At 40.4% G+C, this 11,157-nt stretch overlaps 1 protein-coding gene across 1 annotated transcript; it reads right to left on the bottom strand.

Moving 5' to 3' along the window:
* Positions 1–4,848: 4,848 nt before the first annotated feature.
* Positions 4,849–10,627, bottom strand: LOC115790506 (von Willebrand factor A domain-containing protein 5A-like). The gene is given in 15 exon segments (XM_030744303.1): positions 4,849–5,137; positions 5,412–5,515; positions 5,609–5,767; positions 5,877–5,991; positions 6,068–6,147; positions 6,406–6,546; positions 6,842–6,934; positions 7,023–7,198; positions 7,295–7,410; positions 7,494–7,660; positions 8,682–8,689; positions 9,915–10,046; positions 10,049–10,136; positions 10,231–10,433; positions 10,588–10,627. Coding segments are annotated over 15 exon segments (1,911 nt in total).
* Positions 10,628–11,157: the final 530 nt, after the last annotated feature.

The following is an 11,157-nucleotide window of genomic DNA, read 5'->3' as shown; positions in this document are numbered from 1 at the left end:
GGGACGACACTACTACCGGGTATGTTTGAGTTTCGAAAGAGAGAGTACCGGATGTGTGGAACTTTGCGCTGCGTTAATGAACTCAGTCCAGTGTGGTTATATTTTTTATAAGGCCAATAAAGCTTATCATTGACATAAAAAATTTCTGTATATTCAGCTTCTGCCTTATCCACTCTACCTGGGTGTGAAATTTCATCTAAGGCTAGTTAAGGACTCCACTTAAATTACAGAACAAATCTGCACAAACTTCACCAAGGTTTGTTCAATATGGAAAATAGCAAATTTAAAAATTCATAAAAAATCAGCAATGGAAGTTGACGTGGAAATCTCAACAGATTATCACTCTGGCTGACCCCCTCTGCACGTCGACCCAGTTTCATCTCAAATAACTGCAGGAATCCACAGTAATCAAGCGACAAATACACTCATTTTCACCCAGGTCCATGTAATATGGAAAATATTTTAAAATATTCATAAAAAATCAGCATAGGAAGTTGACGTCGAGTTGTCAACAGATTATCACTCTGGCTGACCCCCTCTGCATGTGGACCCGGTTTCATCACAAATAACTGCAGGAATCCACAGAAATTAGGTGACAAATACACTCATTTTCACCCAGGTCCATGTAATATGGAAAATAGCAAAATAAAAAAATTCATACAAAATCAGCATAGGAAGCTGACGTGGAAATCTCAACAGATTCTAATTTTGATTCTAACCATAACCAAAAATAATGGATTTGGATCTTTTAGGTATTTTGTTCCTTCTTTATTAAAACTCTATGACCTGATGCCACCCTTATACAGTCACCTAAATGCTGGCGATGTCAGGCTGAGACAGGCACACTGATTCACGTGCTATGGAAATGCCCTGATGTCCAAGACTTCTGGGATGCAATTTATAAATATGTCAAATTGATTATACAAAAAGAAATCCAGTTTTCTCCCAGAGTGTTCATTCTGGGGGACTCGTCCCTCCTTAAACATTTGCCATCCAACACTGCTGAATGGGTCCAGACTCCATTAATGCTGGGGTGCAAACTGATTATCTCTCAGTGGAAGGCCACCTCTGTCCCACCCATTACTCCATGGTATAATCAACTAGGCAGATTAGCTGCATTGGAGCGCCTTTCATACAGATTACTAAAAGAGAATGGAGCTTTTCCACCTTAAATGGGACCCATACCAACTTAGACTGCAGGGGCCAAATTAAGGATCGCGATGGTGGAGGCACGAAGCCCCAGTGGGGTTCGACTTGATGGCGATGAGTGGGATACGTAGTATGCCCCACATAAATAAAGGCTGGCCAAACTGTGCTACAAAATATCTTCAAAACAAAACAAAACAAAACCAAAAAAAAAAAGGGGGGGGGGGGGGGGGGGGGGGCTGTTGACATTAAGATATTTTGTAGCACAGTTTGGTTGGTATGGGTCAGAATTGACGGCTCACTTGACCGCGGTAGAAAAGACGAGTGGAAACCCATTCCTGTTGTCTCATTGTTGCCCCTCTAGTGCACCTGTTAATTTCATTAACACCTATAGGCGTAGGAACCTGGGGGGACTCTTCCTACGCCAATATTGGAGACAGGTGCATTTGTCCCACCCAGAAATTACACCGCGGAGGAGAAAAAAATTTTAACTCGTGTGCTTTTATTTTGAAGGCGCAACATAGCGTCATGCCACTGCGCTCCCCGCCCCCCGCCCCCCTCTGAACGCTCCGAGTGTTTGGGAGCCAGAGACAGCGGCAGGAGTCAGAAACTCTGAATGAGGTAAAACGGTCTGTCGGGAATGTTACCATAAATATGGTTGTTTGTCAGTTTACTTTCATACATAGGATAAAGTTTACTTACTGGACAAGAAGCCAATTTGCAATGAATTTCAAATGAGAGGCGGGAAAATCATTTTGGCTCTTCTGCTTAGGCCAATGTTTTTAACCTTTTGTGTACCTGTTTGGCTAAATGCAGGGCTGTAAAGAGGCACACAGCTTTTCTATTAAATGTGAGAGGTATCACTTTTATTTATTTCTTTTGCTTATTATTATTTTTATTGATATTTATTTTGATTTATTAGATTAGAGTTTCAAACTTAATAGGCATATTTTAATAACTGTTTTTTTTTAACTTAAAAAGTGAATAATTTGTTCATTACATCATCTGTGAGGATTTTTTCATGTCAGAACGTTGTTTGATTAAAGAACTAGTTCTGTACCATTGAGCCATGACACAGCCTTTGCAGCCAGAAGCTCCCACTCATCCTTTGCATCCGTCTGGAAACCATGAAGCCAGATCAGAGCCAGAATGGTGGCCCACACTTCGCTGCTGGCCTAATGTATAGAATCAGGAGTCAGATAATTAAATACTAAACAAAGAGACACAGCATACAGATGTACTTTAAGATAAGTGTTTTTGAAAATCAGCTTTTGAAACCATGCCACATGTATGTTTCAAACCCCCCATTAATGTGTCTTATGATGTTTTTAATCACCCACCGGTGCAGGCTTTGAATTTTCCACCTTCTCGCTGCTCTTTCCCAGCGCAGCAGCCAGAGCTGGATCAAGCAGCCAGCAGCCAGATGCTTTCTGGAGGGACACTAACTGCAGCAAAGGGTCTCTGGGTGGCTGCTCAGCAGTTTCAGCCTCTTCATTCATCAATACTCAAGGGGACAATTGAAAAATAAATAAATAAATAAAAAATTATTTAAATTGATCACTATGAGTTTAATTAATAAAATACTTAAGATGATTTGGTTAGCATCCATGTGGCAATTTGTCATAATCAGGGCTGTTATTTCTAGTTAAGGTAATTAAAATAGCTTTAAATAGTTTTATATTTTGTTGTTCTTTTCTTGATGCTGCTGTGTAATGCCAAAATAAACTGCTGTTTATGTGATTTCTGCTTTTAAATGCTGCATTTGTCAGTTGTCTTTGTGAGTTAACGTCAATAATTTCTCCCTCGAAACCATCAATATGCTCAGAAAGTTTGCCATTATTTAATGCTTCAGTTTTAAATATAACCCATCTATCTTTACTAACAGGGTCTGTACACAGGATTTTAAGGTGACAGCTGAACCATTAATTAAAAAACCCTTTCTTGATCCAGTTGAGTAACCTTATTATAGACATGTTTTTAACCTTCCTTTTATTTCAGTGCAGCATTTGACACCACTACAGAGATTATAACACACTGTTCGTATTAAAGTTACTGCACTGCAGTGGATTGTTCATGTAGATGGAGAGTCTTCGTCACACACAGAAGTTAGGCACAGAGTTCGACAGGGTTCTGTGCTGAGACCAGGACTTTTTTACAGGGATGTAGGGCGCACAAAAATCACACAAAATAAAAAAAGATTCTTAATTAAAGTTAATATAAAACTTAATACAGTTTGATACAGTTTGAGGCATTTCATGGAATATTTCAGTAGCAATAAGATCGTTAATTAATCCACAATCATATTTATCTGACCTCTGAACTAATGATAAATAAAAGTTAATTGAACTGAATTAAATTCTATCCCAGAGAAAACATTTAGTCACACATTAAAAACAGCAGTTAAAATTAAATTGGAAAACAATCAGTACATCTTTATAACATGTGTACACCTAATGCAAAGAGGTCAAAGCAGATACCTCCATCAGTGCACCTCTCGCTGAAGTCCTCAGACGTTTTAAAGCAGCCTGCATGGTTATAGGACATACTTTGTTACCACAGTGATCACACCAAAACAGTTTAGATTTCTAATCTAAATTAAAACAGAATTAAAACTAGTTTTTTTCATTACACACTAAATTCATCAGCAAATGAAAGTGGTGCAGGATCTCATTGGACTTGAGCCTGAGTGCAATGTGCGAATGACCTGAATTGTTCATGTGTAACATGAGCCACTCCTTTCACATCCTGTGATCCAAACAAAGTTATAAGATCTCGTCTGAGTCCTCATCCAGAAATGCAACTCAAAACGTTTCTTGCAGCATCCCCAAAACTACCTAGAAGACACAAACCAGCCCAGGCAGTTTCCTCAGGCTGTAAAACTGTGGAAATCATTCTCTACATTTTACTAATAAAATGGTTAATGGCAAAAAAATAAATTGAAAATTGCTAATAGACATCTAATAGTATCAGTAATAAGCAAATTCATGGCTTTGATTTATTCTGGTGGCATATAAGACATAAGAGGTGTTTTAGCCTTAGTCACTGTGCTCCAATGTGTTGTTGAACTCTTGGAGAGAAAATAAAGAACAAATAATAACAAGAGATTTAAGCATCAAATAGGCTCAATAGCAGTTTTCATATAGTCAAAAAACAAACAACAGGGGCCTGTGGGTTGTTTTGTATGAGTCACTCTGCCTTATCTAGTAATTAAAATAACTCCAGGTACAACAATAAACTGCTGTAAAAAGTAATGGATCAATAATATCATTCCAATTTAATTATGGCATACAGTTGGAAAACAAACAATTTTTAGACTCTAGTGCAGCACCATAATATGTAAAACCACCTGTGTTAGAGCAGAGGTGATGGCACGCAGCTCTGTTGTTACTACTTATTGTTCCTTCCAAGTGAACACAGTGGCCAAATTTCTTACTAGTCTGCTATCTGCTGTATCAACACACAGGGTTAGCCTACAATATAATAGTATGATGTAATAATATGAAATCAAATGATTTGTCCATGATGCTCAATCTGTGGTGAAAACAAGAAGGATTTGAAAGTGGTTATTGATGTAGAAGTACTCTTACTGTGTTTGTAAAGGTAATGAACATTGTACTCACATACACAAAGATGAAAGATACACATCAGAAAGCAGGGGGGAGCACCAAGTACCTTTGTACCACCCACTGAGAAGATAAAAGATTACATTGATGCCACAAGCACAATATGGTTGAACAGGACAAGGTTCCTCCTTGTTGCTTTACACTCACTGGGTACTGGAATATCTCGGTGCAGAAGAGGTCCTTGGATCGCCTCGTTTTTGTCTTTATTGACAGCAATGAAGGCGGTGAAAGAACTGCTCACTCCTGATTGGACACTCAGCTGCACCACCTTCTCCTTCACTCCTCCATCATTCTCTCGCCTGCTGTCTCCCTCTTCCATCTCTAGCGAGCGAATAAGAGTGCGAGCAGCTAACCTGTGGACTGTTAATCTACAGACAGGAGCAGGAAGCACAGCTGGAGTTTGTTCTGTATTTCAAGGCTTTGAAAAGGTCCATAAGCACATAATGACAAAGATCTCAATGACTGGAACTCAGACAACATAATCCTACAAAAAGTACTTATGCAGTGTGATGCTTTAAGCTCAGTGTAAATGTCAGTATTGTCCACATGCTGCCAATTACACTGCTAACATGTACAAACTAAGTAAACTGAGCACTGTAAAGTCACCATTTAATTCTGCCATCAGACTAACAGCTCATTTACCCAGTGTCTGCTGCAGGTCTGAGACTGAAGTGCAGCTGGTTCTCAGAGGGATGACCTGCCAGGCTGTACTTCACTGTCACACAGCCCTCTGCTGCCTCTGAGCTCTGAGACAGAATTACAGTGTTGGAAAACAATTTCATCTTTACAAAACATCACAAGCATAAATGCAGAGCTCTTTCACTGTGTGCTGCTCCAACCTGTCCAGTGAGCTGAGCATAAATCAGTGACCTCCGACCCTGGAAAACTGCTGTGATTGGTGGAGAGAGGACAGTGACAGACACTTCCTTTGGTAAATCCCATGTGACTGAAACACCCTGCACTGCTGGCTGCAGAGCAAATCGCAGCGACTGCATCACCTGATAAGTACAAGAATTTGAAAAAATAATTAAATTTGAAAACCCGTCTCCTCCAAATAAAAACATAATGTTGCATTTTTACTGTAATTGTTATGACTTATTGTCTCACTTTTGGTTGCATCCTGTCAGTCCCTGTGATGAACTGAGCGTGACCTCCTCCTTCCTTGGCCATCCCATTGATGAGAGCAGAGCTGGCCCCTTCCCCAATCCCAAAAGAGAAACACCTGCAGTACAACAGCTTGTTTTAAAAACACACAGCTTTGGTGCACAGCACATGTCATCATGTTACTGGTGTTTTACCTGTGAGAACCTGAATTCTCCTTCACCAGATCTATCACTTCTTTGGTGTTCCACACCTCTCCATCAGTAAAGACAAACAGCTGAGAGCAGAGTTTAGACACAAGGTCACACCTACAAGCTGAAACAGAACTCTCTGAGAGAGATACATCCAAGCTGTCAGTAACACAACTTGTTTTAAGATTTTAGTTGGAAGTTGTGAGAGGAACAGTACGAGCCAGTCAGCAGATCAACCAGTGTATTATTAGTAGATTGTGAATTGATCAGTCTCAACATATATTCTCCTTCTCTATGGTAATGATGTTTGAGTAACTGTGAGAACATTGAAAAGAGGGTGTTACCTGTCTAGGCTGATCGGGAATGCAGGGCTGGCTGTAAATATGTTTGAGGGGCTGCAGGATCTCCGTTCCTCCCAGATTAGCCTCCATCTGCTCAACTTTCTTCAGAGCCTCCTCCATGGTCTTCTCACTATACTCCACACTCTGACTATGAAACACAGAAGTGGTGGATGGTTGCAAAGCACTGCCAAACTCTGCACTGCTGCACTTTCAAAACTGACTTTTAAAAACAGAACAGCAGCTTAGCTAAAAGAGTCTGAAATATTCCAGGAATAACTGTTTCACAATGTGACATCTTGTTTTTAAAAGTTATCAAACCTGATCTGAAGTTTTGTAGAATCATCAAATGGCAAAATCTTATAGAACAATTGGGCAGATATCTTATTACACATTTACACAGAAGTGACAACATTGACTTAAGCACATTTTTGTGAATCACTCATGGGAAGATGTGTTCATATGTGGACCCAAAACTGTAAATATTGAAATAGCAGCCCATTGGTAAACTCTTCAACAGGAGCAGCAGAGTATCCTTAAAGGAAAAGGGAAAACATGGTGAGACCACTGTGTGAGAGGAACACTGAAAGATGTTTATGATTGTAATAAATTATTATGGATACCCTGGCACTGCGGATGTGAGTTTCCTGCTGCTTGCTGTAATTGGTAGCACATCTCATACTTGCAGATCGATCCATTAAGAACACAAACTCTCCACATGAAGCCAATGAAGACATCACAGACTGGGGGAACTCAGGGTACAGACTCACCATCACCACTGGTTCACCCATCAGAGTGCCTGAAAAATGAAAGAGAATTTTTTTTAACATTTTTTACAAGACATTTAAGTGCTGATTAAATTTTTATTTGAAAACCAACAACTTCTTTCACCCACCTGCCTCAGCAGAGGCCTGTCCTGCCTCCACCACAGCAGTGGGCTGGTGGGCATCTTTGTAATAAATCAGCAGTTCAACATCTCTGTCAAACTTGTGTCCTGCAGCCCAACTTGACCTGCAGACCACAAACACATTCATATTTAGTTCTCAGTAATCAGTAACAACCACACACAGCAGACACATCAGCGCTCTACCTACCGTGGCCTGGGTTGATCAGTGCTCAGGTACTGGAGAGGGTCCAGGGAACAGTTGGACTCTACTTTAGAGACTGGACGAGGAGAGGACACTCGGGCAGAGAAAGACAGGCTGTAGGGCACCAGAGAGGCTGGAACAGAAGTCACCTGGACACCTGCTTCTTCCACTACCTGCACACAACATCAGGTTAGAATGCTGTAAATATTGAGGCATTACACACTCAAACATTTTACCTGAGAAGAACCTGTGGTCCACATGATGCTGCAGCTCCAAACAAGAAAAATAAGACTTTGTTCAGGAAACATAAATATTCTGCAAAAGCTTTTGTTCTTTTCTGTATTCCATGACGTATCCTATAAATGGTAATATGACAAAATTGGTTACAATAAGGTAAATCTAATAAAAACCCAACAGTGAGTGTGAATTAGTTTATTATGTAGGATTTTACACCAGAACACAAGTCAGTCACACAAAAGAACTAAACCTCTATCATAAACCTCTTTATGATTGTAGTGAAATAAAGGAACCCTGTATAAAATTGGTTTACTGTCATTTAGTTACAACAGTTTGATGATATAAATCGTAACAGGGAGAGTCAGTGTTTCCCACAAACACTGACCTGTGAAAAACTAACTACACCCCATGATTTAAGAGCTCGTACAGCCACCTTTAGCAGCAGTAACTCAAAGTAACTGCTGTCTGCATCTGTCTCTGATGTCATTTGTGGAGGAATTTTGGGTCAATTCATCTTTAAAAGATTTTTTCAATTTCATTGAGGTTTTCCACATTTGCTTATTCGCAGCTCTCTTCAGGTCCAGCCACAGATTTCAGTCAGGTTGAGGTCTGGACTTTGAGGTTGACAATTTTTATTTATTGGCTTTATTGTTTCTTCGTGTCTCTCTTTCTACTGAAGACACTGGATGGCAAAAGGCTTAACGCTGGTGCTCTCCACTGACCCCTCCCTTTCTCATTTCCTTAGCGTAAGGGTGGGAGTAAACTATTGCGTCAAGTAGCCAGCCGAGGCGCATCGTCTTGTACGTCTGCAGCATTAGAGCCCCGTGAGGAGTTAGCAAACTAAAGAACGCTATTTGATATTGGGGGAGAAAACCCAAAATGAAATTGGTTTCAAAGTCGAACGCAACAGCAGCAGTGTGGGAGCACTTCGGATTTAAACCAATGACCGAGGTGAACCGCTGAACCTTTGCGAGCCGGTATGTCGCATTTGTCATAAAACAGTAGCACCTAAGAGCAGCAATACAACCTACTTGCACCTGCACCTAAAGCACAATCATCCAAAGCAGTTTTCCCAGCTGGGGAAAAAAAACTACAACCGGTGGGCCGTCTCCGTCTTCAAGTTCCCGACAGTCCACATTGGAGCATTTAATTGACAGACAGCATACAAAAAGGATAGTGCGAAAGCGTAATTCGCTTAATCGTTAAAGAGATGCTGCCCTTTAATATTGCTGAAAAGCCGGCTTTTTGTTAGTTTGCACTTTTTGTTTATGAAACTGGCAGTTTTGCCCATCATCTCTATTTAAAACTAATGATTATTATTTTTTGAAGGGCAATTTGGTTTACGGACTTTTGTTGAATGTAGTTTTTATTTCAAGTTTGTTTTTTGTTGTGTTTAGTTTGTATTCAAGTGCATTTTTTGTTAACAGATATTGAGAGTCCATTTTAGTTTTGTTTTTATTTTTGTTTATTTTGTGTTTCAGTTTAAGTGTTCTTTTGAAATTAAAGTTTTTTGATCTTTGAGAGGATGTACTAACATTATTATGTCATTATCATTACTAGTTTAAAATGGTCTCCAAACAATATTATCGTTTATCGCAATACTTTTTGAGACAATTAATCGGCCACCAAAATTTGTTATTGTGACAGGCCTACTCCACGGTGCTCAGGTCCAGTGGCTGCAAAACAAACCTAAATCATCACTCCTCCACCACCATGCTTGACTGTATGACGTGTGTGCTGATGTTGTGTTTGGTTTTCTGACACTGTGCATTATTGTCAAATATCTCCATTTTGGGGCTTGTCAGTCCAAAAGACTTTGTTCTAGAAGTCTTGTAGTTTCCTCAGATGCAACTTTGCAAGCCTAACCTCTGCTGTCATGTTTTTTTAGAAAGATGTTGTCTCCTGCAACTCTCACAAAAAGGCTACACTTGTTCAATCTTTTTCTAACTGTCATGAATTTTAACATGCAAACTGAGGCTGGTAGAATCTGAGATGTAGCTCTTGGGTTTTTTTTTTTTCAGTTTCCTGAGAGTGTACTAATTCACCTGGTTCTGTGTTCACCCCTGAGTTTGAAGATTTTATTTTTTATTTTTTTTAACACTTTGTGTTCCATCAGTGATGTGAAGGTTGGTTTAAGATTCCCTGGTGTAGCTTAAGCATTTCTGGTCCAAATATTTTGAAGTTTCCTACCCTGAGGTTGGTATCGAGGGTTGAGCACAGCAGGCAGACAGAACCTCAGCCCATCATCAGCCTGCACAGCCAGCTCAGTGACGTACTCCAACCTGATGGAGGCGCTCTCTCCTGGAGGCAGACTGCCCACATCAGAGAGAATATATCTGGACTCTGCTCACTCTCCTCCAATAGGAAGGCCTGCTGACCAGAGCTCAGAGCATCATCATACTCCTCACGAGCCTGAAGGACGGAGACACATGTCAGTATCATTCACTGTGTTTATTGTTGTCTTTAATCTTACTTATAATGAGGTCATATTTACTGTCCAGCTCACCTCCTGTTTCTCCTTCACCTCAGCTACAATCTGTGTCTGTCCAATCTTAGCACTGAAATGACAGACAGCAGCATCTCCAGGCAGAGGGAAGACAAAAACAGCCTCTAATGGTTTGTCCTCCTTGTTCTCATAGTTCAGAGTGGAGACCACTGTAGCCACATGGTCCCTCACCTCCAGCTCCACCTCAATGCTCTTCAGAGGAACTGAGAGAGAAAAAGAATTATGACAAATATATAGACCATACAACAAGATATTATTATGAGCCATTATAAATAAATACACATTCAAAGATTTCATTAATGATTAATGAAATGAGGCTGCAGAGAAAACAGAAGTCTCTTTGTTTTCTATCAGTACCTGGTTCCTTCTTCAGAGTTAGCAGACCGCAGCAGTTCATTATTGTACCTGTGAAACAAGAACATTTGAACTCTTAATGTTGAAATTTTACTACTGTGTATTCTGGGTATTCCTTAGTCACTCCATTCAAGGCAAAACAATTGACATGCACAAAGAAAGCATTCAACAACAAGATAAACACTCTCCCTACTCACGGATTCTGCATGCACCACACCAGAGATCAGGTGAATATTTCATACTCATTCATTAAACACCACCACTCCTAATCCAAGGAATACACATGCAACACCACATGGCTACCAAATACCGTTAACTGCATATGGCTTCTATATTTAGCAATAATAATGATAATAAAAAGAATTTGATGTAATTTATAAATATTTACACGTGAATTTCATCACATGATGTTTTCATTCTGATTATGATGACGTTAGAGACAGGCCCGGATTAAGGTGGGTCTGGGCCCCGGGGCAAGGAGATTGCAAGGGCCCCCCCTCCGCTCCGAGCCCACCCCCCCCCCCACCCCCCCCCCCCCACCCCCCCCCCACACCCCCCCCCCCCCCATCTCCT

This window comes from Archocentrus centrarchus, chromosome 13 (genome assembly GCF_007364275.1).
Source record: "Archocentrus centrarchus isolate MPI-CPG fArcCen1 chromosome 13, fArcCen1, whole genome shotgun sequence".
NCBI classification, from domain to species: domain Eukaryota; kingdom Metazoa; phylum Chordata; class Actinopteri; order Cichliformes; family Cichlidae; genus Archocentrus; species Archocentrus centrarchus.
The sequence above is the reverse complement of the archived record's forward strand: the minus strand, read 5'-3'. Positions and strand labels throughout refer to the sequence as shown.